Here is a 27,269-nt window from a genome sequence, read left to right as displayed (position 1 = left end):
GGCACCTGGGTGGTTCAGTCAGTTAAGCATCTGTTTTCGTCTCAGGTCATGATCTCAGGGCCCTGGGATCAACCCGCATCAGGCTCCCTGCTCAGCGGGGAGCCTACTCCTTCTCCCTCTCCCTCTGCCTCCTACCCCTTGCTTGTGCTCACTCTGTCAAATAAATAAAAAAAATCTTTAAAAAACCCCAAAACTTAAAAGTTAAATATTTAAGGGCAAAGACAATTACATTTCAAAACTGGAGACCACAGATAAATACTGACAAAGGACTGGAAGAAATGATGAGATTATCTTTACAAAGATGAAGAAAAACAAAAGAACTGACAAGTTTTATCTCCCTAAATTTGCTGGTGTCCCAAGCATCAAAACACTCAACTGATTTAATTTCTGAATGACTCGTTCTATGGAATTATATACAACCAATTACAGTATTCATCATATATATATTTCTGCTCAAGGTGTTTACAAAAAAAACCAAAAAAAATCCCATGAATATTGTAATTAGTGAACAATTTTAAGGCTAATCTTCTCTCTTAAGTACTGATTTTAGAACCTGCGTCCTGAGTAAAATGATTTCAATGTACACTGAAAGAGCCACACCTAAACTAAAAATTTCAAAGTAGTCTCTTAATATTCACAAGGTATCAACTCAGAAGTTCTGTAAGCAATTTGCCACTCAGGATATTTGTTAAATATCATTATACACAATTATCTAGAAATCTACTAAATCAAACCTTCCCTAATTCTAGACAGAAAACTGTTCAGGGCTACCAGTGATCTGTAAACAGCCAAAAGAAAATTAAAATCTAAATGTACACCAATAGTGGAACTGGTTTATTAAATTCACAAAATTAATGTAATCATTAATCAAATATGAAGACCATACAGAAAACCGTAAAATGGTTTATATACTGAAAGTGAAGAAAACAAAGAAGGTTCATTGACCTTGACTCCTAACTTCCCCTTATTTTCTACATCTAACTCCTGTCAATCCTTTCTCTTTTTTACTGTATTTTACTGAATTTCAGATACCATTGTTTATAACATGCACCAAATCACCAAAAAACTTACAAAGTACTGGGGCATCTGAGCGGCTCAGTCGATTAAGGCATCTGCCTTCAGTTCAGGTCATGATCCCTGGGTCCTGGGATTGAGCCCTGCACTGGGAATTCCTGCTCGGCTGGGAGTCTGCTTCTCCTTCCCCCTCTCCCTCTGTGTGCTCTCTCTCTCTCTCAAATAAATAAATAAAATCTTTAAAAAAAAAATAAAAGAAACTTACAAAGTACTAACCATTAACTGAATGAAACCATCGACTGTGAAATACACACTGATTTCAAACTTGTTAAAACGTGAAGAAACAATGTGCATCTTAAAATTTATGGAATACATGATTTGTAATTCATTCTCTCCCTGCCCACTCCTTTTGCCACTGTCTCACTTCTCTCACTTCAGTTTTTCATCATCAGTGTTTCCTTTTTTTTTTTTTTTTAATTTATTTACTCGACAGAGATAGAGACAGCCAGCAAGAGAGGGAACACAAGCAGGGGGAGTGGGAGAGGAAGAAGCAGGCTCATAGCAGAGGAGCCTGATGTGGGGCTCGATCCCATAACACCAGGATCACGCCCTGAGCCGAAGGCAGACGCTTAACCACTGTGCCACCCAGGCGCCCCCATCCTCAGTGTTTCCTAATAATGATCCCTGCCTCTAGTTTCACCACCCTTCAATGCATTCTCCAGACTGCTGGGAGTTCATCTCACGGATATGCTTGCCCCCATGTACAAAACCATGTATAAAAATACTCTCTGCAGTACTAATACCAACAAAAGCCTGGAAATATCCTGAAAGTCCATTACAGGAGATTGGCTAAATCCGACTGAATAGCACATAACTATTAAACACAAGGACATTCAATAGCTCATTTAGAACCTTCTCCAAGATATAAAGTAAAAAGCACAACGGTGTAGTATGTCACTAAGGTACACAAAAAGTACAAACAAGCATATATTTTATATTCATAGAGAATACCTCTGAGAAGATAACAACAAACTGTTAATAGTTAATGCCTCGACAGAAAGACATCAAGAGACCAAGAGGGACAGGGGCAGTTACGATAAAGGAATTAATTTTTTACTGTATACTTTTTGGAATTTGATTTGGGGATGTATTTATTTACTTATTTAAAACAATATATTAAAAATTAAAAAGAAAATTCCACTCTGCTGCTACACCTTATGCCCTTCCTTAATACTGCTAAAACACATTGCGCACAGATGTTGACTTGGAGCTGAAAATATCCATTAAAAACGTCTCTGCACCAGACCATGAGCTCCTTGAGCACAGTGGCTCTGTATCTCAATGCCAATCAGCTATTTAGCAGGTATAGAATACCTTCTATTGGATAAACAAATACTAACCAAGGCCTCCCTCTAAAATCACCCCCATCCAGGCCTCACCTTCTCCCATTGCTCCAAACTACCTGCTTCTCTTTTCCTATCAATTAACCTCAAATGTTCTGGGGTCCCGACACCAAAGAATGACCTAAGATGTGAAGGAGAAGGAATTTCTTATTCCCGTCCCTTGTTAACCAAGTCCATCTTCTGTAAGTCTATTATTACAGAGTCTTAAACAATCTGCCCCATGGCTCTTTTATAACATTTACTCTTTCAAAGTTTGACCTAATTTCACCATTATGAAAATGCTGATGGGAAGAGGAAAATCAAATAAATAACCTAATCTGTCCCACCTTAGGTGCTAAGAAAAGTCCTGTCTCAAATTCACATATCAGAATTCTCATTCCTTTCAGAGGATGGTATTGTAGAAAGAAAACAGAAATTGGACCCAGACAGACATTAATTCAAATTCTACCTCAGTAACTAACGGGGTCATGACCTTGACTAAAATTATAGGTCTCTGAGCCTTAATTTCCATATCTTAAAATGAACATAACAGGGGCGCCTGGATGGCTCAGTTAAACATCTGACTTGGGGATCGAGCCCCACATCCAGCTCCTCGTACTCTTTCTTTCTCTCTCAAATAAATAAAATCTTAAAAAAAAAGAAAAGAACAGTTCAAAAGACTTTTGGAAGGAATAAATAATATATGTGAACTATCTGTTTGTAGCACATACTACTATTACAGAGCAGGTCAAATACTTAACTAAGAGTAGTTGTTTTCTCCCAGTTTTCTTTCTTTCTAAGCTGGTATATGTCAGGTAAGTACAGGAAAAAATGCCATCTAATTAAACTAAATTAAGATATGTATGACAATAGTTTCTTATTTTTAACTCTGGCCTCTGAAAATGGAAAGAAAAAGACTTTATGGTTTTTACCTCCTCCAATCCTAGGACCCCCTTGCTCTGTTCTGGCTCCTAACAACATCTAGGAGGCTCATGAAACATCCAGGCTGCCAAAAAATCAGAGGCCCGGTCACCTGCGAACTCTCATCTTCAAAGAAGTCTTAGAGCTTCAAGTTAATTGTTTTCTTCTCAGCTGACCTCAGAAATGTTTGGTTTGTTTGCAGTAACACTAAGTATAGAGATTTATATGAGTTAATTGCTTATACCTAGTAACTATGCAGAATAATAACTATGCACATATCATTTAACCAGCAAAATGTTTGAAAAAGTTTATTATAACCCAAACACTACTCACACGTGATTCAATGTTGGTTAATCACATAGCTGAGCTGTTTGCTCATGGATTTAAGAAATTGTTGGGGAGGGGAGGGAGCACCTGGGTGGCACAGTTGTTTGAGGATTGGCTCAAGTTGTGATCTCAGGGTCATGGGATTGAGCCCTGCATAGGATTCCACACTAAGCACGGAGTCTTCTTGGGATTCTCTCTCTCTCTGCCCCTCCCTCCCAACATGCACGCTCTCTCTCTCTCTCTCTCTCTCACAAAATAAGAAATTACATCTTTAAAAAATTGTTCTGCTCAGTCCAAAGAACATTCAACTCTTGATCTCCAGATCATGAGTTCGAGCCCCATGTTAGGTATACATTATTTTAAAATAAATAAATAAAACTTTTAAAAAAATGTTCATATTATTCCTTCCATCTAAAATGACCTTGGGGGGGGGGTGTCTGGGTGGCTTGGGTCATGATTTCAGGGTCCTGGGGATCAAGCCCCACATCAGGCTCCCTGATTAGTGGGGAGTCTGCTTCTCCCTCTCCCTCTGCCCCCGACTCATGCTTGCTCTCTCTCTCAAATAAATAAAATCTTAAGGAAAATAAAGGAATACATTGGATAAACAAAATGTGATATATATATATATATATATATATAATATAATGTGTTGGGACACCTGGGTGGCTCTGTCAGTTAAGTGTCTGCCTTCAACTTAGGTCATGGTCCCAGGGTCCTGGGATCAAGTCCTACATCAGGCTCCTTGCTCAGCACAGAGCCTGCTTCTCCCTCTCCCTCTACCTAATCCTCCCCTTGCTTGTGCTCGCTCACTCTGTCTCCCTGTGTCAAATAAATAAATGAAATATTAAAAAAAAAAAAAGCTCAAGAATACCTTTAAAAAAAAGACATTAGGCAAAAAATAAAGACTCCAGTTAATAATTATGTATCAATATTAGTTCATTAGTTGTAACAAAGGCACCATACTATTGTAAGATGTTAAAAAGAGCAGAAACTGGGTGCTACAACCTTTGTAACTTTTCTGTAAATCTCAAGATATTCTAAAATAAAAAGTTTATTGGGGTGCCTGGGTGCCTGGGTCAGTTAAGCATTCCTTTTTTTTTTTAAAGGATTTTATTATTGGGGCGCCTGGGTGGCTCAGTCGTTAAGTGTCTGCCTTCGGCTCAGGTCATGATCCCAGTGTCCTGGGATTGAGTCCTGCATTGGGCTCCCTGCTCAGCGGGAAGCCTGCTTCTCCCTCTCCCACTCCCCCTGCTTGTGTTCTCTCTCTCGCTGCCTCTCTCTCTGTCAAATAAATAAATAAAATCTTAAAAAAAAAAAAAGGATTTTAGTATTTGTTAGAGAGAGAGGGAGAACGCGCACAAGCAGGGGGAGCGGCAGGCAGATGAGAAGCAAGCTCCTGACGTGGGACTAGATCCCAGGACCCTTGGATCATGACCTGAGCCAAAGGCAGACACTTAGACAACTGAGCCACCCAGGTGTCCCCTAAGCATCTGACTCTTGATTTCAGCTCTGGTCATGATCTCAGGGTTGAGGGATCGAACCCTACACTGGGCTCTACACTGGGCTCCACAATCAGCATGGAGTCTGCCTGAGATTCTCTCCCTTTCCCTCTGCCCCTCCCCCTGCTTAAATGTGCACGCTCTTTCAAATAAATAAAACCTTTTTAAAAAATAAAATTAGGGGCGCCTGGGTGGCACAGTCATTAAGCGTCTGCCTTGGGCTCAGGGCGTGATCCCGGCGTTCCAGGATCGAGCCCCACATCAGGCTCCTCCACTAGGAGCCTGCTTCTTCCTCTCCCACTCCTCCTGCTTGTGTTCCCTCTCTCGCTGGCTGTCTCTCTCTAATAAATAAATAAATAAATAAATAAATCTTTTAAAAAATTAAATTAAATTAAAAGTTTATTTTATTTTAAAAAACTGTATTTGTTGCAATTTCTGCAGGATTTAGTTGTTTTTTTTAGTGGAAGGATCCTGAAAAATCTAATGTCATATCACCAGAAACAGAAGTCCTTCTATTTCCACTTCTGCCCAATATAATCATGCTCCTTCCCAGAACCATGCTCCACCGAAATTCCTCTGACAAACTTTCTTTCCTTAGTTTCTGAAAAATCACTTTGTTCTGATCCTCTCATCTACTTAGGACACCTTTTCTTCTGTTAACTTCTGAAACTGGTGTTTCCCAAAATTCTTTCCTTGGCCCTTTTCTCTTCTCACTGTTCTTTGAAGTGTTCATCCATTAACACTACCAATATATTTACAATTCTCAAGTCTATACCTCTAGTTCAAAGCTCCCTCCCAAATACAATATAGTGGTAATGAACATCTTTCTTAAGTGAGTCAGAGGCAGTTTCAAAGCCCAGCCCTATTTCCAACTGCATGACCCTTTCCAAACACTGCTTTCCTCATATACAACAGGATAACAATAGTACCTACCCATTCAAAGATTGTTGTCAAGATTACATAATACACGTAAAATTCCTAGGACAGCGTCAAGTCCATAACTGTCAATAAACATTAGCTAATATCAGGATTATAAGTACCATCTATAGGGCTAATTATCTACCAAACAACTCTTCTCAAATGCTCTCCAGACTCTCCAACTCCATATGTTCAAGTTCTTATCTCTTTTGTTATCTATCTCTTCCTCCCAAATTCCCTGCCACCCAAGACAGAATCCATAGACTCTATCTTCCAAGCTTTCCTCTTATTCCCAACATGCAACTGGTCATCCAGTTCTATCAAATTCCACATTTTAAATACCTCTTAAATCTTTTCTGCCTTCCCCACTACCACTATACTAATTCAAATCTTGGTCATTTGTTGCATTATTATAATGGCCTCCTTCCATATCTCCCAAATACAATATTTTTAGTAACTATAATCTCAGTTTCAGGTATTACAGCTTACAGTGGTATTTTAAATACCAAAATACAACATTTTGGTCGGCATTATACAAAAGCAGCTCCACTTGTCTTCCTTGGTTATCTTTAGCTCTTCCTCACCTACTTACCCATCTCCACCCATCTCACTTTCACCACAAACTCCTTACCCTATTTATACTACCCAGCTCAAGAAACTCCCCTGACTCAATCCTCTCCAAACCCCACTTACAGGGTGCGTCTACACCTGAGGGCAAGAACCGAAAGGATCTCTCCTTGAGGAAAAAAAGGTTTTAGACCTCCACTAGGGCAATCTTTCCCAAGTTGGCCAAGAAAAAAATCAAAACTTCAGCAATTTTGAGCTACTGAACAGAGGCAGATGGTTCTCAAAGCACTAGTCAGGGGAGTTAAATCTGGCAAATAGATACTTGAGTCCAACCCAACCAGCTTTATTACACAGGGCAATCATAAGTGTGTCTCAGGGAAAAAGACCAAAGTCAAAGGAAGCAGCAAAGCCAGGAGTACCTAATGATTTACATTAGAAGATTATCTATATTTAATATTGTATAAATTAATATTTTTTAGTTTCAGTGATAATTTTTGAAATATGAACTATATTAAATTCCCTGCTTCACTAATTTGATTTCAATTTTTGAATTTTAAAAGCTTTAATAGGGGTACCTGGGTGGCTCAGTCAGTTAGGTGTCTACCTTCGGCTCAGGTCATGATCCTGCAGCCCCGGAATCAAGCCCTCTGTTTGGTTCCCTGCTCAGCAGGAAGTCTGCTTCTCCCTCTCCCTCTCACCCAACTCATGTTCTCTCGCTCACTGTCTCTCAAGTAAATAAATAAAATCTTTTAAAAAATCAATAAATAAAAATAAAAAATAAAACCTTTAATAAAACTCAGAATTATATTAATACCAGTATCACAAAAAAAACTTTTGGTCCAGTGTTACAATCACTATCTAATTTAGCTTTTGCATATATTTGTACTTTTTTTTCAACATACTTTTTCCCCTTTATGTTGTAAAAATTAAGCCCTTTATTCCTTCTCTTTGTCTTTTCCATCCTAACTTGTTGTCACTCCCAGCTTCTGATTCTTTCACACCTTTGTTTATATTTGGGATGCCTTCTTTCACCTGCTTTAAACCTTTTCTGAACACCTGTTGGGGTGTCTGGGTGGCTTTGTCAGTTAAGCCTCTGACTCCTGGTTTCGGCTCAGGTCATGATCTCAGGATCCTGGGATCCAGCCCCACGTGGGGCTTCATGATCAGCAGAGAGTCTGCTTCTCTGCCTCTTTCTCCCTTTCCCTCTCCCTCTGTCCCTCCCCCTGTTCACACACACTCTCTCTCAAATAAATAAATCTTAAAAAAGAAAAAAAAAATCACCTGTATCCTCCATGACGCCTTTCTTACTATACACAAATATAAATGGGTTCTGTTCTTTAATTGGAGGTTTCCTTCAAAAACTTCCTTAACAAAGCTTCCCAAAGGGTGTTTCATGGAACACTACTCATGAGATGGTTAGAAAAGAAAGCGATTCCATGGTTAAGTAAGTTTGGAAAATGCTGAATATCTTATCCCCCATGCCTCTCGGAAATTCATGAAGCACTTTATCAACCACACTAAAGTGCAACAGCACGAAACAAGGTGTAACACTAATTTGGTAGTCCCTAAACTTTGACACTGACATCTAGACATCACTTTTCGGGAAATGCTATAGTTTGTACAAAGTACAAAGTCATACTGTTATTTTCGTTCATTGCCATGTTTTATTTTCTCTGTATCTTATCCAAATCTGTTTATACATATGAACTACACATGGCAATCTGAGAAACCTAACAGGACAGAAATGAACTCTTTTTTTTTTAAAAAAGATTTTATTTATTTATTTGACAGAGAGAGACACAGCCAGCGAGAGAGGGAACACAGGCTGGGGGAGTGGAAGAGGAAGAAGCAGGCTCCCAGAAGAGCCTGATGTGGGGCTCGATCCCAGAATGCCGGGATCACGCCCTGAGCCGAAGGCAGACGCTTAAAAACTAAGCCACCCAAGTGCTCCCAGAAATGAACTCTTAACTTAGCTGATATTAGCCACAGTATATATGTAGAAGGATGCCCTATAAATGGATTTGAAAAACTTCATTTTTCTATTATCAGATTTTTTTTATTTTTTTTATTTTTTAAAGATTTTATTTATTTATTCGACAGAGATAGAGACAGACAGCGAGAGAGGGAACACAAGCAGGGGAGTGGGAGAGGAAGAAGCAGGCTCATAGCGGAAGAGCCTGATGTGGGGCTCGATCCCATAACGCCGGGATCATGCCCTGAGCCGAAGGCAGACGCTTAACCGCTGTGCCACCCAGGCGCCCCTCTATTATCAGATTTTAAAAGTTTTAGAAAATGAAGTCCATCTTCCAAAATGTTGTCTTGATATGAAATTTTCTTTTTTAAAAAATCTTTAACTTAAATTTTAAAAATTTAAATAAAATATGATTGATATTTGGTCTTTATTACTCCAACTTCAATTTTTAGAAACCCCGTGTTTTCGGGGCGCCTGGGTGGCTCAGTCATTAAGCGTCTGCCTTCGGCTCAGGTCAAGATCCCAGGGTGCTGGGATCAAGTCCCACATCGGGCTCCTTGCTCAGTGGGGAGTCTACTTCTCCCTCTCCCATTCCCCCTGCTTGTGTTCCTTCTCTCGCTGTCTCTCTCTGTCAAATAAAATCTTTAGAAAAAACAAAAAACCCAAGTTTTCAACAGGTTCTTTTTTTATTAAGTAATCTCTGTGCCCAATGTGGGTCTCAAATTCACAACCCTGAAATCGAGAGTCACATGCTCTACCAACTGAGCCAGCCACGTGCCCTACCAACAGGTTATTTATTTTTTTAAGATCCAGCAACACTAAAGATATTGCTGTCCCTTTGAAATCTCTTCCTTGAGGGCGCGTGGGTGGCTCAGTCAGTTAAGCATCTGCTCAGGTCATGATTCCAGGGTCTTGGGATCCGCCCCACATCAGGATCCCTGTTCAGTGGGAGCCTGCTTCTGCCTCTCCCTCTGCCACTCTCCCTGCTTATGCTCTCTCTGTTAAATAAATAAAATCTTAAAAAAAAAAAAAGGGAAGAACAGCTGCTCGAAATAATCAAAATAGGTAAAGTTTCTGAATTACGTATTCTTTGGATACTCAGTAGTATTAATAAGAAAGGACTAAAAAATTCACATTCATTCCTTTGGATTATTAACCTTAAAATTTCACCTACAGTATGTAGGATTAACTGGAAGAAATTAAAGCTTAAGTAAAGCTTGCATGAAACATAGTATAAAAAGTGTTACATAGCATAACTGCATTTAAAAATGACAACAGGGGCGCCTGGGTGGCACAGTCAGTTAATTGTCCAACTCCGTTTCCACTCAGGTCATGATCTCAGGGTTGTGAGATCGAGCCCCACATGGGACTCCCACTCAGCACAGAGTCTGCTTAAGATTCTGTCTCTCTCTGCCCCTCACCCTCTCCACGCTTGCGCATGCTCTCTCTCTAAAATAAATAAATATGTCTTTAAAAAATAATAAAAATAAAAATGACAATACGGGTGCCTGGGTGGCACAGTCTGTTAAGCTTCAGACTCTTAGTTTCGGCTCAGGTCATGATCTCAGGGCCATGAAATCAAGCCCTGTGTGGGGCTCTGCATTCAATGCAGAGTCTGCTTGAGTTTCTCTCCCTCTCTCTCTCTCCTTCCCCCCCCCACCCCCGGCTCTCTCTCTCTTAAATAAATAATAACTCTTTAAAAAAAAATAGAAATGACAATAGTGGGGGGAAGCCTGGCTGGCTCAGTCAGTGGAGTGTGTGACTCTTGATCTTCGGGTTCTAAATCTGAGCCTCATGTTGGTGTAGAGATTACTTAAACATAAGAAGAAAAAAATCTTTAAAAAAATTTAAAAATGACAATAGTAGGAGCTAATTAGATGGTGGCATAGTAGGAGGACCCTAGGCTTGTCTTGTCCCTCAAATACAACTAGATAACTATCAAATATGACAACAGTTCCCATTTGTTGAGCTTCCTAAATGTCAGGCAGTCTGCAAAGTACTTTATATGAATTCTCTTAAAAAAAAAAAAAAAGATGTTACTTGTTTCAAAGAGAGAGCTAGTGATGGTGGGCAAATGGGGGGAGGGTCAAAGGGAGAGAATCTCAAGCGGACTGCACATGGGGCTCAACCCCACCACCCTGAGGTCATGACCTGAGCTAAAATCAAGAGTCTGCCACTTAACCAACTGCCCCTGAATTAACCCAGATGCCCGTGAATTATCTTTTTTAATACCGCCAACAATCATATAAGGTGAGCTATATTATTATTATCCGCCATTTAAAGGCTTTTTTTTTTTTTTTTTTTTTGAGAGGGAGAGAGGGGTGAGAAGGCCAGAGGGAGAGAGAGAATCCCAAGCAGGCTCCGCGTTCAGTGTAGGGCTGGCTCTCACAACCCTGAGATCATAACCTGAGCTGAACACTTAACCAACTGGGTCACCCAGGAACACCGCCCCCCCCATTTAAAGGCTTTAAGAAGTAACAACTGCAAGGCCTATTTGAGTCCAAAACTCATGTTCTTTGCCAATTAACCACTACATAATGCTCCTATATATTAATCTAACAAAACTGTGTATAAACTGTATAGCAGCAATTCTCCAAAGTCCGGTCTGGGGTCAGATTTAAGGAAGATTCATTAATTAAGGACCTTCTACGTCCCAACCCTCTTCAAGGTGCTGAGGATGTAGTGGTAGCCAAAACCAATTTCCTGCTGTCAAGGACTTACATTCTGGTTGGCGGGCGGGGGGGGGGGGGCAGCGGGGAGGACAACACATGCCTCTCAATAAGTAGTATTGTATACAATAATGAAAAAAACTGTGAACAAAATTTAAAAGGTAACGTAATAAGAGAGTGACTGACGGCGATATGGGGGTAGGCTCTTGGCTAGGGTGAAGGATCAACCTCTAAGGAGAAGACATTTGAGCTAAGACCTGAAAGACAAGAACATCAAGGCAAATTTTTCATATAAAGTGGTAATTTATAAAATCGTAGTGATAATATAAATGGTAGTGTATTTTTATATCCTTATTTGGCAAAATAAAAAGTTGGCAAATTTATGATCTCTCAAGTTAAGATAATGATAATAATTAAATGATTGATAAAGCCTGGAAGTCAACGAGCAATATGCAGTATTCAGGTAAGAGACAATGGATATGTACACTGCAGAAACCTGATTAAGGTCATTCCATATTATAAAGCAGTGGTTCTCAAACCTTTCAGTTTCAGGAACCCTTTATACTCTTAAAAATTATTGAAGACATCAAACTGGTTTTATGTGGTTAAATCTACATTATCTACTACATCAGAAATTAAAACTAAGCATTCTAAAAATCCACTAATTCACTAAAAGCAACAATAAAACCATTACAGTTAATGTTATATACAATTTTTATTAAAAATAACTACATTTTTGGGGTGCCTAGCTGGCTCAGTCACTTAAGCGTCTGACTCTTAGTTTCAGCTCAGGTTATGATCTCTGGGTCATGATCTCATGGGTCATGAGATCGAGCCACGTCAGCATGGAGTCTGCTTCAAGATTCTCTCCTCTGCCCCTCCCCCCACTCACTTGGACGCACATGTGCGCAAGGGCCCCTCTCTCTCAAATAAAAATATTTTTTTAGGGGCGCCTGAGTGGCGTAGTCGTTAAGCGTCTGCCTTCGGCTCAGGGCATGATCCCAGGATCCTGGGATCGAGCCCCACATCGGGCTCCTCCAGTAGGAGCCTGCTTCTGCCTCTCCACTCCCCCCGCTTGTGTTTCCTCTCTCGCTGTCTCTGTCAAATAAATAAATAAAGTCTTTTAAAATATATATATATTTCTTTAAAAAACCCTACATTTTGTAAAACAAAATTTAGTGAGATGAGTAGCATTGTTTTACATTTTTGAAAATCTAATGTCTAGTTTAATAGAAAACAACTAGGATCTCATATCTGCTTCTATATTCGATTTATTGCTATATAAGAATTAATAAGTTGTTTTCAACTTCACAGTTCTGTGAAATCATCAAAATATGCCGGTATATGAACTCACAGAAACAGTAGAATGGTGGGTGCCAGAGGCTAGACAGTGGAGGAAATGGGGAGATGCTGGTCAAAGTGTACAAACTTCCAATTATAAGATGAGTAAGATTCTGGGGATCTAACGTACAGCATTAATCTATAGTTAACAATACTTGAAAGATGCTAAGAGAGTAAATCTTAGATGTTCTCACAACAACAACAAAAAAGGTGGGGTACCTACGCAGCTCAGTTGGTTAAGCAACTGACTGACTGATTCTTGATCTCTGCTCAGGTCTTGATCTTAGGGTACTGAGTTCAAGCCCTAAATTGGGCTCCACACTGGGTATGAGCCTACTTAAATTCTCTCCCTCTCCCACTGCTCCTCTCCACACTCGTCTGCGTGCACGCGCATGCTCTCTCTCTCTAAAATAAATACATAAAATCTTAAAAAAAAATAAAAAATAAAAAAACAACAAAAAGGTAATTATATGAGGTGACAGAAATGTTAACTAACCTTATTGTGGTAATTATTTTGCAATATATACATGTACCAAGTCATCACATTATACACCTCAAACTTACACAATGTTATACGTCAAATATATCTCAATAAAGCTGGAAAAAATGAGCACAAGGCTGTTTGGAAACCATTTACTATATATACCATACTGCCTATGGAACACTAAAATACCAATAAACTTGGGAAGAAGTGGGAAGCAGTCTAGCACAATGGTGGAGTATAGACTCTGGAGCCAAGACTGCTTAGATTTGGGAGCGCCTAGGTGGCACAATCAGTTAAGTGTCCAACTCTTGGTTTCAGCTCAGGTCGTGATCCCAGGGTCATGAGATCGAGCCCCAGGATGGGCTCCGCACTCAACAAGGAACCTGCTTAGGTTTCTCTCTCCCTCTGCTCCTCCCTCCCCCACCCCACCTCATGCTCACTCACACTCTCTCAAAAAAATTTTAAAAATCTTAAAAAAAAAAAAAAAAAAAAAAAAGATTTGGTGGTGCCTGGGTAGCTCAGTAGGTTAAGCATCCAACTCTTGATTTTGGCTTAGGTCACGATCTCAGGGTTGTGAGATCGAGCCCTGTGTTGCGCTCTGTGCTGGGCATAGAGCCTGCTTAAGATTCTCTCCCTCTGCCCCTACCCACTCATTTAAAAAAAAAAAAAAGGATGCCTGGGTGGCTCAGTCAGTTAAGTGTCTGCCTTCAGCTCAGGTCATGATCCCAGGGTCCTGGGATAATGTCCCGTATCAGGCTCCTCGCTCAGCAGGGAGCCTACATCTCCCTCTGCCTGTCCCCCCCCACAAATAAATAAAAGAAATAAAATCTTAAAAAAAAAAAAAGAAAGACTGCTTAGATTTGAATCCTGGCTCTACTGTTTACTAACCCTGTACCTTCAACTTATTTTCCCTGAGACTTCAAGTACTTCACTTTTTATCATTTGTTTTATTTTGTCTGTCACCAGTGTGACAGGTCTTGATCTGTCATTAATACACTTACTCAGTAATAAAAATTATATACAGTACTTACCTCATGAGCTGTTATATTAAATGACATCACATAAGAATTTGGTATATGTTAGCTATTTTTTTTTTTAAGATTTTTTATTTGAGAGAGGGAGAGAGCATGAGCAGGGGTGGGGGGAGAGGGAGAGGGAGAAGCAGACTCCCCACTAAGCAGGGAGCTCGACACAGGGTTAGATCCCAGGACCCTGGGATCATGACCTGAGCTGAAGGCAGACGACGCCTAACAGGCTGAGCCACCCAGGTACCCTATTTATTTATTTTTTTAAAGATTTTATTTTGGGGGTGCCTGGGTGGCGCAGTTGTTAAGCGTCTGCCTTCGGCTCAGGGCGTGATCCTGGCATTCCGGGATTGAGCCCCACATCGGGCTCCACTGCTGGAAGCCTGCTTCTTCTTCTCCCACTCCCCCTGCTTGTGTTCCCTCTCTCGCTGGCTGTCTCTCTCTGTCAAATAAGTAAATAAAATCTTCGAAAAAAAAAAAGATTTTTTTTTCTTTATTTATTTGAGAGAGAGAGAGCACACGAGCAGGTTGAGGGGCAGAGGGAGAAGCAGACTCCCTGCCAAGCAGGGAGCCTGATGCAGGGCTCTATCCTGGGAGTCTGGGATCATGACCTGAGCTGAAGGCAGACACTCAACCGACTAAGCCACCCAGGCGCCCTTGGTTTCCTTTTCCTATGCAATAAATGTTCTGACAATTTCCTCAAATAATCAATTAACTTCCCTCAATTTATAAAATTTTAAAGTAGTGATAACTCATATCTTGCAGCATTGATGTCAAGATTATAGGTAATATATGTATACCTATGACACCTTCACCCCAACCAAAAAGTGATACCCTCTTCTAAACTGTTACAGCATATAGGGGGTGGCTGGGTAGCTCAGCCCATTAAGTGTCTGCCTCTCTCTCTCTTTCAAATTAAAAAAACAAAAACCTTAAACTGTACAGCATATAAAAACCTCATACAATACTACTTTCCAGAACCAGTTATTTTTGTCCAATTCCTAAGTTACTAAGAGTTAAGTTCCTTATAATTCCAGTACAGAGTTTTACACAGAGTAAGCACTCAATATTTCTAATTTCATTTTCTAAATTCTCTCTCTTTGGACATAGGAACACACTATAAATTTTAATAATTTGAGTAATAGTGACTGCCTCCTGGACACAGAGAGCATCATTTTAAAATAACACACTATGCTACAGTTTTAAAATTATCCTGATGGTAAAGGAAACACAAAAACAGTACAGGATCCAGTCTAGTCTTTTTAAAATAAAAAATGGTGGGTACCTGGCTGGCTCAGTCAGAGAAGCATGTTACTCTTGATCCTGGAATCATGAGCTTGAGCCCCACGTTGGGTGTAGAGATTACATAAATACATAAACTTCAATAGACAAATAAATAAACAATTCTTTTACAAATGTTCAGCTGTAATTCCTAACATTAAAAGATCTTTTCCGGGGCACCTGAGTGGCTCAGTCGGCTAGGCATCTGCCTTCGGCTAAGGTCATGATCCCAGGGTCCTGGGATTGAGCCCCATGTCAGGCTCCCTGCTCAGTGGGGAGCCTGCTTCTCCCCCCCCTCTGTCTCCCGGCTCGTGGTCTCACTCCCTATCTCAAATAAATAAATAAAATCTTTAAATAAATAAATAAATAAATAAATAAATAAATAATCTTTCCCCCTGTAACAGTACAACTTTTACTAAAGGGTAATAAAGAAACACACTCTCTCTGCTAGTGGGTACCAAAAACCATAGAGTGAAAGTAAGTGAAACTAACCACTAGAGGGTGAAGTGGAAGGAAGAAGAGGAAGAAAAGATAAAGGCCACAAACAAAATAAACCCAGCATACCGAACTCTTCATTTCTTTCATCAAAGAGACTCTATTTCAATGTTTGTAAGAAAAGAATAAAAATTAGTTTTTTTTAACCGTCTTATCTTAGAAAAACTTCACTGTTCCAAAGCACAGATGGAATTGTTGCCTTTTTCCAAAAAGAGTAACTAGGTTCTATTACTTTCTCCACAAGATGTGCATTTCTCCAATGTTCTATAATTAAAATCTGTGGGGGCAGTGGGATCTGAAAACACTACAAAACACCAACTACTTTTTGTTTCCTTGACAAACAGATGAGAAACTCAGTCTAGCTGGTTTGTACAACACTATTAAGTTCTGGAGTAATTTTTACTAGGGTCTCTGAGCTCCTTCTACACCTTAAAAAACCTTTTGTATCCTTACTTCTCAGTTAGTTGAAATTTTAAAACAAATATCAAAACTGAGTGACAAAAACTTAGAAGAAAAGGAGTTTGGATGTTATCTATTATGTATTAGTTTATGAAAAGCAAGAAGCCAGATCACTAAAAATAAAATCAGTTACCCTCTACTCCCTAAGAAATTGTACACATACAGGGGCACCTTGGGTGGCTCATTTGGTTAAGTGTCTTACTTTAGCTCAGGTCAAGATCACGGGGTTCTGGGATCCAGCCACAGGTAGGCACACCCACTCCCTGCTCAGCAGGGAGTCCGCCTGTCCCTCTCCAACATCCCCTGCCCCTCCCCCGCTCATGCTTGCTCAAGAGCTCGCAATCAATTAATCTCTCTCTCTCTCTCTCTCTCTCAAATAAAAAATAAATAAAATCCTGGGGTGTCTGGGTAGCTTAATTGGTTAAGCAGCTGCCTTCAGCTCAGGTCATGATCCCGGGGTCCTGGGATCCAGCCCTGCCTGAGGATCCTTGCTCAGCTGGGAGTCTGCTTCTCCCTCTCCCGCTGCCCCTCCCCCTGCTCATGCTCTCTCTTGCTCACTCTCTCAAATAAAGAAATAAAACCTTTAAATAAATAAATAAATAAAATCTTAAAAAAAATTATACACATATATACACTCACCCCTTCTCTGCAGACAAACCTATAATTTTGGTGTGACCTATCTGATCAAATTTTAATCAGTATTTTTCCACTGCCAATGAAATTTTACTTTCCATACCAAAGAACCATTCGAAGTTTGTCAATATTGTTTCACACTTTAAGTTATAGGAATATTTACTTGCTACGTAATTTAACATTTAGCTTACTATGGAATGTATAACAAAATTATGTCATATATAATGCTTCAAATCCACCTAGGGCCATGTTTATACTATCACCCTTCTGCATTTGAGAGACAACACAGCTAAAAGAAGAACCTAATGACTGATTGTAAAGTCTCATAATCCAAGTAAAATAACTCGTTTAGTATATACCATCACAGTAATTATATGTCATAATTAGGTAGTTCATGTTTTAAAACACTGTCAGGAAACATGGAAAATATTATCTACATCTCTATGAATTTAGGCCAATGGCATGAAAAAAAAAATGACCTAAGCATCCACAGGGGAAGGAGAGAACCATTAGGCAATAATTTTATAGTTGGTATTTATGATACTACTGCCTAACTAATCCAGAAATGCCCTTTAGTCTAAACCAAGAGAGTAGAAACATTCAAGAGCTCAAAATAGATTTATTACTTCTTTGGGGATCTGAAATAAAGTTTACCTTGACCCTCAAAAAGAACCTAAGCCAAGAACACATTAGACCAAATAAGCAGAAAGAAGTATCTAAAACACTGAACGCCCCAGAGCCTTCGGTCTGGCCCTCTTCTCTATCTACACTTACTACTCTTACTATCCGTACTTCTCCATCTATGCTTAACTCCCACCTAGATCTCTCTCTTCCAGCCCTGTGACTCCAAAGACAATCTACACACGAAACAGACATCCTGTGGGGACTGTTGCACAATTCTGTGAATGTACTAGAACAACTGAACTGCAGTTTAAATGAATGAATTTTCTATTTGTGAATTATATCTCAATAAAGATTTTTTTTAAAAAGATTTTATTTTTTTATTTGACAGAGAGAGCACAGGCAGGGGGAGTGGCAGGCAGAGGGAGAGGGAGAAGCAGGCTCCCTGCAGAGCAGGGGGAGCCTGATGCAGGGCTGGATCCCAGCACCCTGGAATCATGACCCAAGTTGAAGACAGTCACTCAACCAAGGCACTCTCAATAAAGATATATTAAAATATGGACTACACAAACCTAACATTCAAAACTAAACTTCTGATCTTCCTCCCGAAATCTGCTCCACTTATACCCTTCCCCATATTAATATACATCAACTCTTTCTAGTCAGGCAAAAAAACCAGAGTCATTCTTGATTACATCCCTCTCTCTCTTAACCCATGTTTAATCCACCTAGAAATCCAGTTAGTTCTACATGCAAAATAGATCCAGAATTAAATTACTTATCACTTCCACAGGCCACAACCTGGTGCAAACCACCACCATCTTACCCCAGGATTACTACAACAGCCACCTAACTGGTACCCCTGTTTCTACAGCAACCAGAATGACCTTTTTTTAAGGTTTTTATTTATTTATTTGGAGAGAGAGAGAGAGCACAAGCAGGGTGAGCAGCAGGCAGAGGGAGAAGCAGGCTCCCCACTGAGCAAGGAGCCCGATGCAGGACTTGATCCCAGGACCCTAAGATCACGAGCTGAACCGAAGGCAGATGCTTAACCTACTAAGCAACCCGGGCACCCCGCAGAATGACCTTTTAAAAACATAAATCATGGGGTGCCTGCCTGGCTCAGTCCATAGGGCATGTGACCCTTGATCTCAGAGTCATGAGTTCAAGCCCCACACTGGGCCTAGAGCTTACTTTAAAAAAAAAAAAAAATCAGCTCAGGTCATTCCTCTGCTCAAATAGCTCCCCATCTCATTCAGAATGAAAGCCAAAGTCCTTACAATACCTATCACAGATTGTGATATGCCCCTCCTACCACCATCACCCACCATAATCTCTAAATTCGTCTGCTAAACCTCATTGTAACTACTCCTTTCCAGTCACAAAAGCTTTCTTGCTCTTCCTTAAACTCCCCAGGCACACACTAACCTCAGGACCTTTGTATTTTTCTGTCCTCTTTGTGTTGGAACATTCTCTCCTCACACTCTCATTATCTATATTGCAATACCTCATCTCCCTGCTCAAATGTCACCTTCCGAGTAAGGCCTTCTCTTACCACCTAATTTAAAACTGCAAACCCCTATACTCTTGTGTTTCCCTTCCCCACTTTATATTTCTCTACAGCACTTCTAATATTTTTACCTTCTAATATATTTAATATTTTACTTATTTTGTTTGTTGTCACCCCTTACTGGAGTATAAACTCTGAGAGGGCAAAAATTTTTCTCCATTTTGTTCACGTGCTGTATCCCCAGCGCTTGGTACATTAGGTATTCAACAAATACTTGTTAAAAGAGCTGAATGTAGGGGCGCCTGGGTGGCACAGCGGTTAAGCGTCTGCCTTTGGCTCAGGGCGTGATCCCGGTGTTCTGGGATCGAGCCCCACATCAGGCTCTTCCGCTATGAGCCTGCTTCTTCCTCTCCCACTCCCCCTGCTTGTGTTCCCTCTCTTGCTGGCTGTCTCTCTCTCTCTGTCAAATAAATAAATAAATAAAATCTTTAAAAAAAAAAAAAAAGAGCTGAATGTAGGGGCGCCTGGGTGGCACAGCGGTTAAGCGCCTGCCTTCGGCTCAGGGCGTGATCCCGGAGTCCTGGGATCCAGCCCCACATCGGGCTCCTCTGCTATGAGCCTGCTTCTTCCTCTCCCACTCCCCCTGCCTGTGTTCCCTCTCTCAGTGGCTGTCTCTCTCTCTCTGTCAAATAAATAAATAAAATCTTAAAAAAAAAAAAAAAAAAGAGCTGAATGTAAACTAGGGACTTACAGGCAAAAACCATCTTCATACTCAAAGTTAGAATCTGTATCTAGTCCACCTGTTATCACTCCTTTGCATACATATGATACGTAATCAAAATGCTTTATGCCTATGGCAGTATTGTTATATATTCTACATGTCTAGCCTACATATCTGCGACAAAGATGGATTACAAAGAAAATAAACAATTAATTGTACCAGCTGTTTTTAGGCATTTGTGTTTTTTGTTTTTAGGCTTTTGGATCACATCACAGATACTTAGAACTAATACCCTGGTATAATTAGGTAGGAAACCTAATTTGCTAAGTATCTGGCACTTGAGATACTACTTTTATTGCTGGAGGTCTACATCTGTGGTTGACCTCTGTTGTATTTACTTATTTATTTATTTATTTTAAAGAGTTTATTTATTTGATCAACAGAGAGAGCACAAGCAGGGGGAGTGGCCGGCAGAGGGACAAGCAGGCTCCCTGCTGAGCAAGGAGCCCGATGCAGGGCTTGATCCCAGGACCCTTACCTGAGCTGAAGGCAGACGCTCAACCGACTGAGTCACCCAGGTACCCCTCTTTTTAAAGATTTTATTTATTTATTGAAAGACAGAGAGAGAAAGAGCATGAGTATAAGCAGGGGGAGGGGCAGAGGAAGAGGGAAAAGGAGGAGCAGACTCCCTGCTTAGCAAGAAGCCCCATGCAGGGCTCAACCCCAGGACCCCCAAGATCATGACCTAAGCCTAAAGCAGACACTTAACCAACCTCTATTGTTTTAAAAAACAATAATAAAAAGTTAAAATCTTTGCCAAAAAAAAGTAAACAGTTAAAGGAATAACTACAATTCAGAAGCCAAAGCTGCAGAAATGGTTCCAGACCCTCGGATTTGTGGAATATCAAATATAAGATAGCAGACTGCACTCCCCACTGACCAGTATTGCATCCCAAACTTTCTGTAAAGAAAAGCCTTTCCACAGGGCACCTGGCTGGCTCAGCCAGTACAGCATGAGACTCTTGATCTTGGGGTTGTGAGTTCAACCCCACACTGGGCATAGAGATTACTTTAAAAAAAAAAAAAAAAAAAAGGCGGGACACCTGGGTGGCTCAGTTGGTTAAAGGTCTACCTTCAGCTCAGGTCATGATCCCAGAATCCTGGGATTGGGTCCTGGGATTGAGTCCCGCGTCCGGCTCCTTGCTTGGCAAGGAGCCTGCTTCTCCCTCTGCCTGCTGTTCCCCCTGCTTGTGCACGCTCTCTCTCTGACAAGTAAATAAATAAAATCTTAAAAAAGAAAAAAAGAAAACCCTTTTATTATTTAATCCAAATGCACTTCACATTTAGAGATTTTTATCTACTAGTTGGCTTTCATAGCTAACATGTCTTGAAGCAAAACCATAAATGTCTATCAGAACTCAAAATCCACACGAGATAATCAATTTTGCCACAGAAAGCAAAAAACAAAACCACCCACAAAGATTTAAAATTTCAACATGTGGTTAATCTATATAGCCTAATCTTGAATAAATAAGCAAGTAATGAAAGGTTTTCTGCATGGTAGAGAATATTTTATGAATCAGAAAGGCTGTACAGTATAGTGGCTAAGAGTGTACACCCTAAATCCAGAATGTCTGGATTGAATCCTGGCTCCACCACTTAATAGCTCTGTAACCATTAGCAAGTTACTCAATCTTTTAGTGTCTCTGTTTTCTTATCTGTAAAATGCGGATCATAACAATACCTACTTCAAAGAGCTATGAGGACTGAACGAACTATTATGTGTAAAATACTTGGAAAGGTACCTAGCACATAGTAAGCACTTGATAAAAGTTAGCTATAAAATTATCACCATCTTCATGGTCCATCTAAGGATCGCTGAGTACCAAACTGAGAAACCACTGCCATAAATCAAAAACGATAACTGCACTTTGCAAATTCTCTGCAATAAAAAGAGAATTTTTTTACTAGTCCATGTTTCTATAATAGTTTCTCTTGTAGAAAAAAAAATACCAGAGTTCCTTCTAATGAGGTGGAGGGGGAACAAGTAAGGGGGGGTAGAAGAAAAAAAGATTGGCCATTAAGGTGATAACTACTGAAGTGGGTTAATCAGTAGAAGGTCGGGGGTCGGGGTGTAAATATTTAGTTTGTATCAAAAATAGCTGAAGGGACGTCTTTACAGATTTTCTGCTCTACAAAAGATTCTAATTTCCTATATACCGCTTCTCTTCAAAAACTCACTTAAATTTTCACACCACGTTCTAAAACAGACTAACCCATTCAATGGTTAGAAACAAGACCACATGGGACATCTGGGTGGCTCAGTTGGTTGAACGTCTGCCTTTGGCTCGGGTCATGATCCCAGGGCTCTAGGATCCAGTGCTGCTGCATCAGGCGCCTGGCTCTGTGGGGAGCCTGCTTTTCCCTCAGTCCGCCACTCCCACTGTTTTGCGTGCGCGCCCGAGCACTCTCTCTCTGACAAATAAATACAGAGATTCTTTAAAAAAGAAACAAGACAACATGGAAATATCATGAATGCAGTAATTTCCATTTTGTCCTACCAGTTCTTCACAGCACTTGCTAATTCATTACAGTCTGGTCCAATCCATCTGCCTCTAACTGGGAATTTCCAGCACTATACCCCAAAAAGAGCTCTGCTGTAATTATTCTGGATACTCAGGATTTTAAGATTAAAGACAATCTTTATTTGCATCATCACTGTCATCATAATAAATAATTTGAATGTTTTGTATATGCTAAGACCTATGCTAAAATACATGTTATCTTCTTAAACCTAGAGAGCAATTTTATGAGGTAATTATTACCTCTACTTCCAGATCAGAAATGGGGGCTCACAACTTAAGTGTAGAGTCACCCAAGTATTAAATGATGGAATTAAGGTCTGAATCTAGGACTAATTCTAAAGTCTGCATTTTTCTACTTTCTACATTGATTACTATTTTACATTAAAAATGGGACAAATGAAGTAAAGAAATGAAAATCTGGTTAACTGAACATCAAGTCCAAAAAGATCCATATCTTACAAACAAACAAAAAACAAAAAGAGCCATATCTTGAACTTGCTGACAACCATACCTATCATTTCTTTCACTAATTATAAACATTTCTTTCTGATAAACAGAAATTAAAACAATTCAAATTCTTGATTAATACACAAAATTATGTTGGCAAATATTTACTGACTGCTTACTTTGTGCCAAACACTGTTCTAGTTGCTTGAGGATACAGCAGCAAAGAAGACCTAGCTCTGTCATCTGGTGGGAGAAGATAAACAATAAGCAAGTAAACAAATAAGCAAGAAAATTTCATATACTGAAAATAATGTGAAGTGACAGAAGGCAACTGAAGTGCCCACCTGGAATAAGGTCAAATAAGGGAAGGCCTTTCTGAAGAGGTAATACAGGAGCTTGAATCTAAATGATAAGGAAACGGAACTGGAAGAAGCCTGAGAGGTAGTAGGCAAAGCAGATGGTGTAGGAACTCGTAGATCATAGTAAAAGAAGTTTAGATCTTAACCTGTTGCAATGGGATATCAATGGAGGATTCTGAAACACAGTAATGACATCTGTTTATGCTATAGAAAGATCACTTTTAAAAATGATGGCAATGAATGTTTCAGGACAAATTAAAAGAAGCCTGAATAAAATCAGTTAGAACCCAACCATGGAGTTATCTTCCAGAAGCCTATTTACTTTCTCTAAATTATTTCCTTTAAAATGAACAAAAGCCTCTCATTACAACATTATGAAATAAAGAGTCAAATGAAAATCTCTTTGGAAGACCTAACACACTTAAACTCACATTGAGGTCTAAACACAAATTACTAAATGAGGGATGCCAGAATTAAAAAAAAGAAGCACAACTGACATCAGGAAAACAGACAAAGGCTGGGAATGCCAGAGACACCGATTTCACAAACTTGCCTAAAGCTGATTTAGAAACCCAACTCAAATAATCCCAACTGCAAAGAAATACGAAATTAAATGAGGCCTAATGCATAAACTATTTTCACTGCGCCCTTCATTACTCTCCTGAAAATTTCTCTCAAAGGCTTTATTTACGTTGATGCAGATGACGTTCATTAAAAGTAAACACAAAAGGACTACGAATAACCCTTAACCCTTTTAGAAAGTTCCATTCCACTAGGAAAAAAAGAATCAAGTTTTTAGAAAGCCAAAAGCATTTAACTATATAAACTACATATAATGCACTTCAAATGAAGTATTATTTTACTAGAGCAATCACTTTTTCACTCAAGATATCAACAAGGGAAATAAGCTCCCGCAAAATATCAATAATAGTGGCAGAAAACTTCTGGCTCCAGTATATCTCATTCCTGCTAACTAGAAAAAAAAAATTCTAATTGTCATTTGAAATCCCACAAGGCAGGGTTGGGGACCAACTTAGTCTTGCAAATGATGTAACCATACAATTAAAGCACCAGAGCTCAAAGGTAGGAAATGTTAAATACTTGTATAATTTTGTACAAACGTTTTAAGACAAGAAAAGAGAGAATGTTCTCAGACTTACATGAGCATTTGCTACCACGATGTTATCATTGGTACACTTGGGTGTACCAAGTACATTAAAGAATAATTTCTTTCTTTTAATCTTGAAAACATTACTACAAAGTTAAACGTGGTCATTGTCATCTGATATGGTGGAGTTAAATCCTAACTCCACCCTTTTTCTGTGTAATCTTAAGCAATTAACATGTTTGGGCCTTCGTTTCCCCACCTGTAAATCAATGATTTGAAATATCGACTTCTTGGCGTTATTTTAAAGTATAATGAGATGGATATATCGTAAACGGAAATAAAGGGTTGGGCACATAGCAGATACTTAATATGTGAGTCTCTGATGATGACCGTTATCATAGTTTATATTGCATGTTCTAATTTTACTTCTTGAAAAGAAAGTAACTTTGATCTATTGGTAAATATAGGTAATCTTGTCTTGGTTCTACAATCTTTTCAGTATGTATTACTCAAAGTGCCACAAAACATCCCTACCAACAATAACTTTATATACACAAATAGTCTGAAGATTGGGGCCTATGATTTTCTAAGTTTTATCCATCTGTTCCCTCAAAAGTAAACACAAATCAAAACACTATAGGGGCAATGGCAGAAGTGGAATAAGAAGAGTAACTGGATGATGGGTCTCACTGGTGGTGACATGCCACAGACAAGAAGCAACAAAAGACCTAAAAGTCAAATAGATATATATGGATTAAGGGTTAGCCCTCTCTTCTCAGCAGGAAGCAACAATGACTTCCCCACACTTCCTGACAGTTTAATATACCTCTTTTCTGTAGTTAAGAAGCGAAATGGAAAAAAAAATTCCCGATGGAGACAAAAAAAAAAAAAAAAAAAAGCAGTCACTGGGGAAAGTACTATATATTCAAATAGCCCATTTCCCGATTTCCTGTTTTACCTATGAAGCCAAACTTACTTCTTTAAAAAGGTATTTCGAGTGACTGAAAAGTAGCCGGACAAGTTTTACATTTTAAGGTATTCATGATGATACTGACTGCAGTTATTTTCGGTCAGTATCAAGAAGCCCGTATTTTATTGCAGCAGACACAGGTACAGGGAAACCTCCCAGGTGGTCGCTTCAGCTCTACGTGGAGCTCCTGTTAACTTCGTAACATTCACCCAAGTAAGGCCCTTCTTATAACACATCACGAGTTTTAGCTCAGCGTAAAATAGAGTGGTCCAACATATTCCAACGAAGTGGATTTGCTACTGCTTAAACCATAGCTTGTCTAGCATCAAGAAAACCAGAAATCATTAGCACGTCAAGGCCTATAAGAAATAAACGGACGCGATAATTTCCGCGAAGGTTCAGTAAAGACAACAGCACCTTACAAGGCTCTGAAATAACACCTAAATCTTTAATGATCTGGGCCCAACGGCCCAAGGTCACACACACACATAGGTCTCTAAGTAGCTAATAAAAATCCAAGAAATGACGAGCCTCCTGCAGTTCAGGACAACTGTGGCTAGGAATGGAGTCTGGGTTTGGGAACACTCGCGTCAAAGCTTTAATGTGAACAACGCCAACCGAATGCAGTGGCTCCGTGGGAAAAACCCAGGCGTTTCGGGAAGGATTTCCTTCCATTTCCCCAGTCTTCCCTTCCCTAGTCACCCCCAACACTCACATCTCCGGAGCCACTTCATCCAATGGTAGACGATAGTAGTGTGGTGTTTCTTGTTCTCTATACACCAAGACGACAAGCCTTGAATAGATTCCATGGTGTTAGTTACCGACTGGAATTTTCGATCCAACGAGGACTCCAAAGCCCCTGCCGAAGAGGCCGACGAGGAGGAGGCCTTACTGCTGCCTCCGCCGCCGCCGGCCGCCATCTTCCCGGTTTGCACAAGCGCTGCTGCTCCTCTGGCGGCCGCGGCGGCGGCGGCGGCGGCGGCGGCGGCGGCGGCGGCGGCGGCGGGAGCGGGAGCGGGCACAACAATCACTGCGAGTGCGTGAAAGCCGTAGGTGGGGAGGGAGGCCAGGGGGTGGGGATGGTGCACGCGCTAGGCTCTTCTAGAGGTAGGACGGGAGGACCAGCTGCTGGGCACGCTGGTGGCTCCTACACGCTGTAAGGAAGGGCTGCGGGTATCGAAGGTTTATCAGAATTGTTCAAGGGGTTGTGTTTAAACCAGTCAATAATCACGGAAGAATTGCGCAGAAAACAGATCCTGCGAAGCCTTTCAAAACGCCTGGCCCCGAAACTAATGGTTTTACACTCTTCAGCTCTCGAAGCTAAGGCTCTTCCCCACTCTTATCGCCACGCTCCTGTAAGGGTGGGCGTTAATATCTTAAATTTAATACTACCCGATTGCCCCTTCAGTTGCAGAAATCTTTCTCCTTTAGATCCTCTAGCACAGAAAAGGCCCAAGGCTACCTAGTCAAGATTTTTTTTGCAACGCAATAGCAGCAAAGGGACAGCAACAGTATCGCGCACGCGCTGCTTAGCCCCGCCTCCCCGCTTCCTTCTCAACCTAGAAAGCAGAGAGAGGCGTGATGGCGGGGCAGTCTGACCAATCAAAGGACTAGAACGAGAAGCGCGCGCAGAAGGCCGCAAGCCCCAAGGGCCAAGGAGGCCCTAAGATTATTTGTGCGCTTGCGCAGCAGATCAGCGTGTAGCGGGCTAGGAGGAAAAACCAGAAGGGAGGGTGAGGGAGTTGGTAAAACTAAGGAGAGGTTGGGGGAGGGGCTTCACCGCTCCGCCCCGCCCTTTACTTTCTAGCGAGGTCTCCCTCTTGGGGCTGTCCAGCTCACACAATAGGCCGGGTAATTCCCACCGCTCAGAGGTCACTGTTACTCTCTGACAGCTGCTGCCGCCGCCGCCGCCGCTAACTCCTCGGGGCACCGACGCGCGACAAAGTAGCTGGCAGCCATCT

The 27,269-nt window shown here is 40.5% G+C and overlaps 1 protein-coding gene across 7 annotated transcripts in view; it reads right to left on the bottom strand.

The window, feature by feature from the left end:
- RPRD2 (regulation of nuclear pre-mRNA domain containing 2) overlaps window positions 1-27,269 on the bottom strand; it is an 89,957-nt gene extending 62,688 nt beyond the window's left edge. For all 7 annotated transcript variants that reach the window (XM_045790628.2, XM_045790630.2, XM_045790629.2 and 4 more), the window contains exon 1: window positions 26,024-27,269. In XM_045790628.2, coding sequence (XP_045646584.2) covers window positions 26,024-26,228 — 205 coding nt within the window. In that variant the 5' untranslated portion in view covers window positions 26,229-27,269. The remainder of the gene's footprint in view (window positions 1-26,023) is intronic.

The sequence above is a fragment of the Ursus americanus genome, chromosome 12 (genome assembly GCF_024610735.1).
Source record: "Ursus americanus isolate L20-20 chromosome 12, mUrsAme1.1.p, whole genome shotgun sequence".
Taxonomy (NCBI): Eukaryota; Metazoa; Chordata; class Mammalia; order Carnivora; family Ursidae; genus Ursus; species Ursus americanus.
This window is presented reverse-complemented; position numbering and strand designations above follow the sequence as displayed.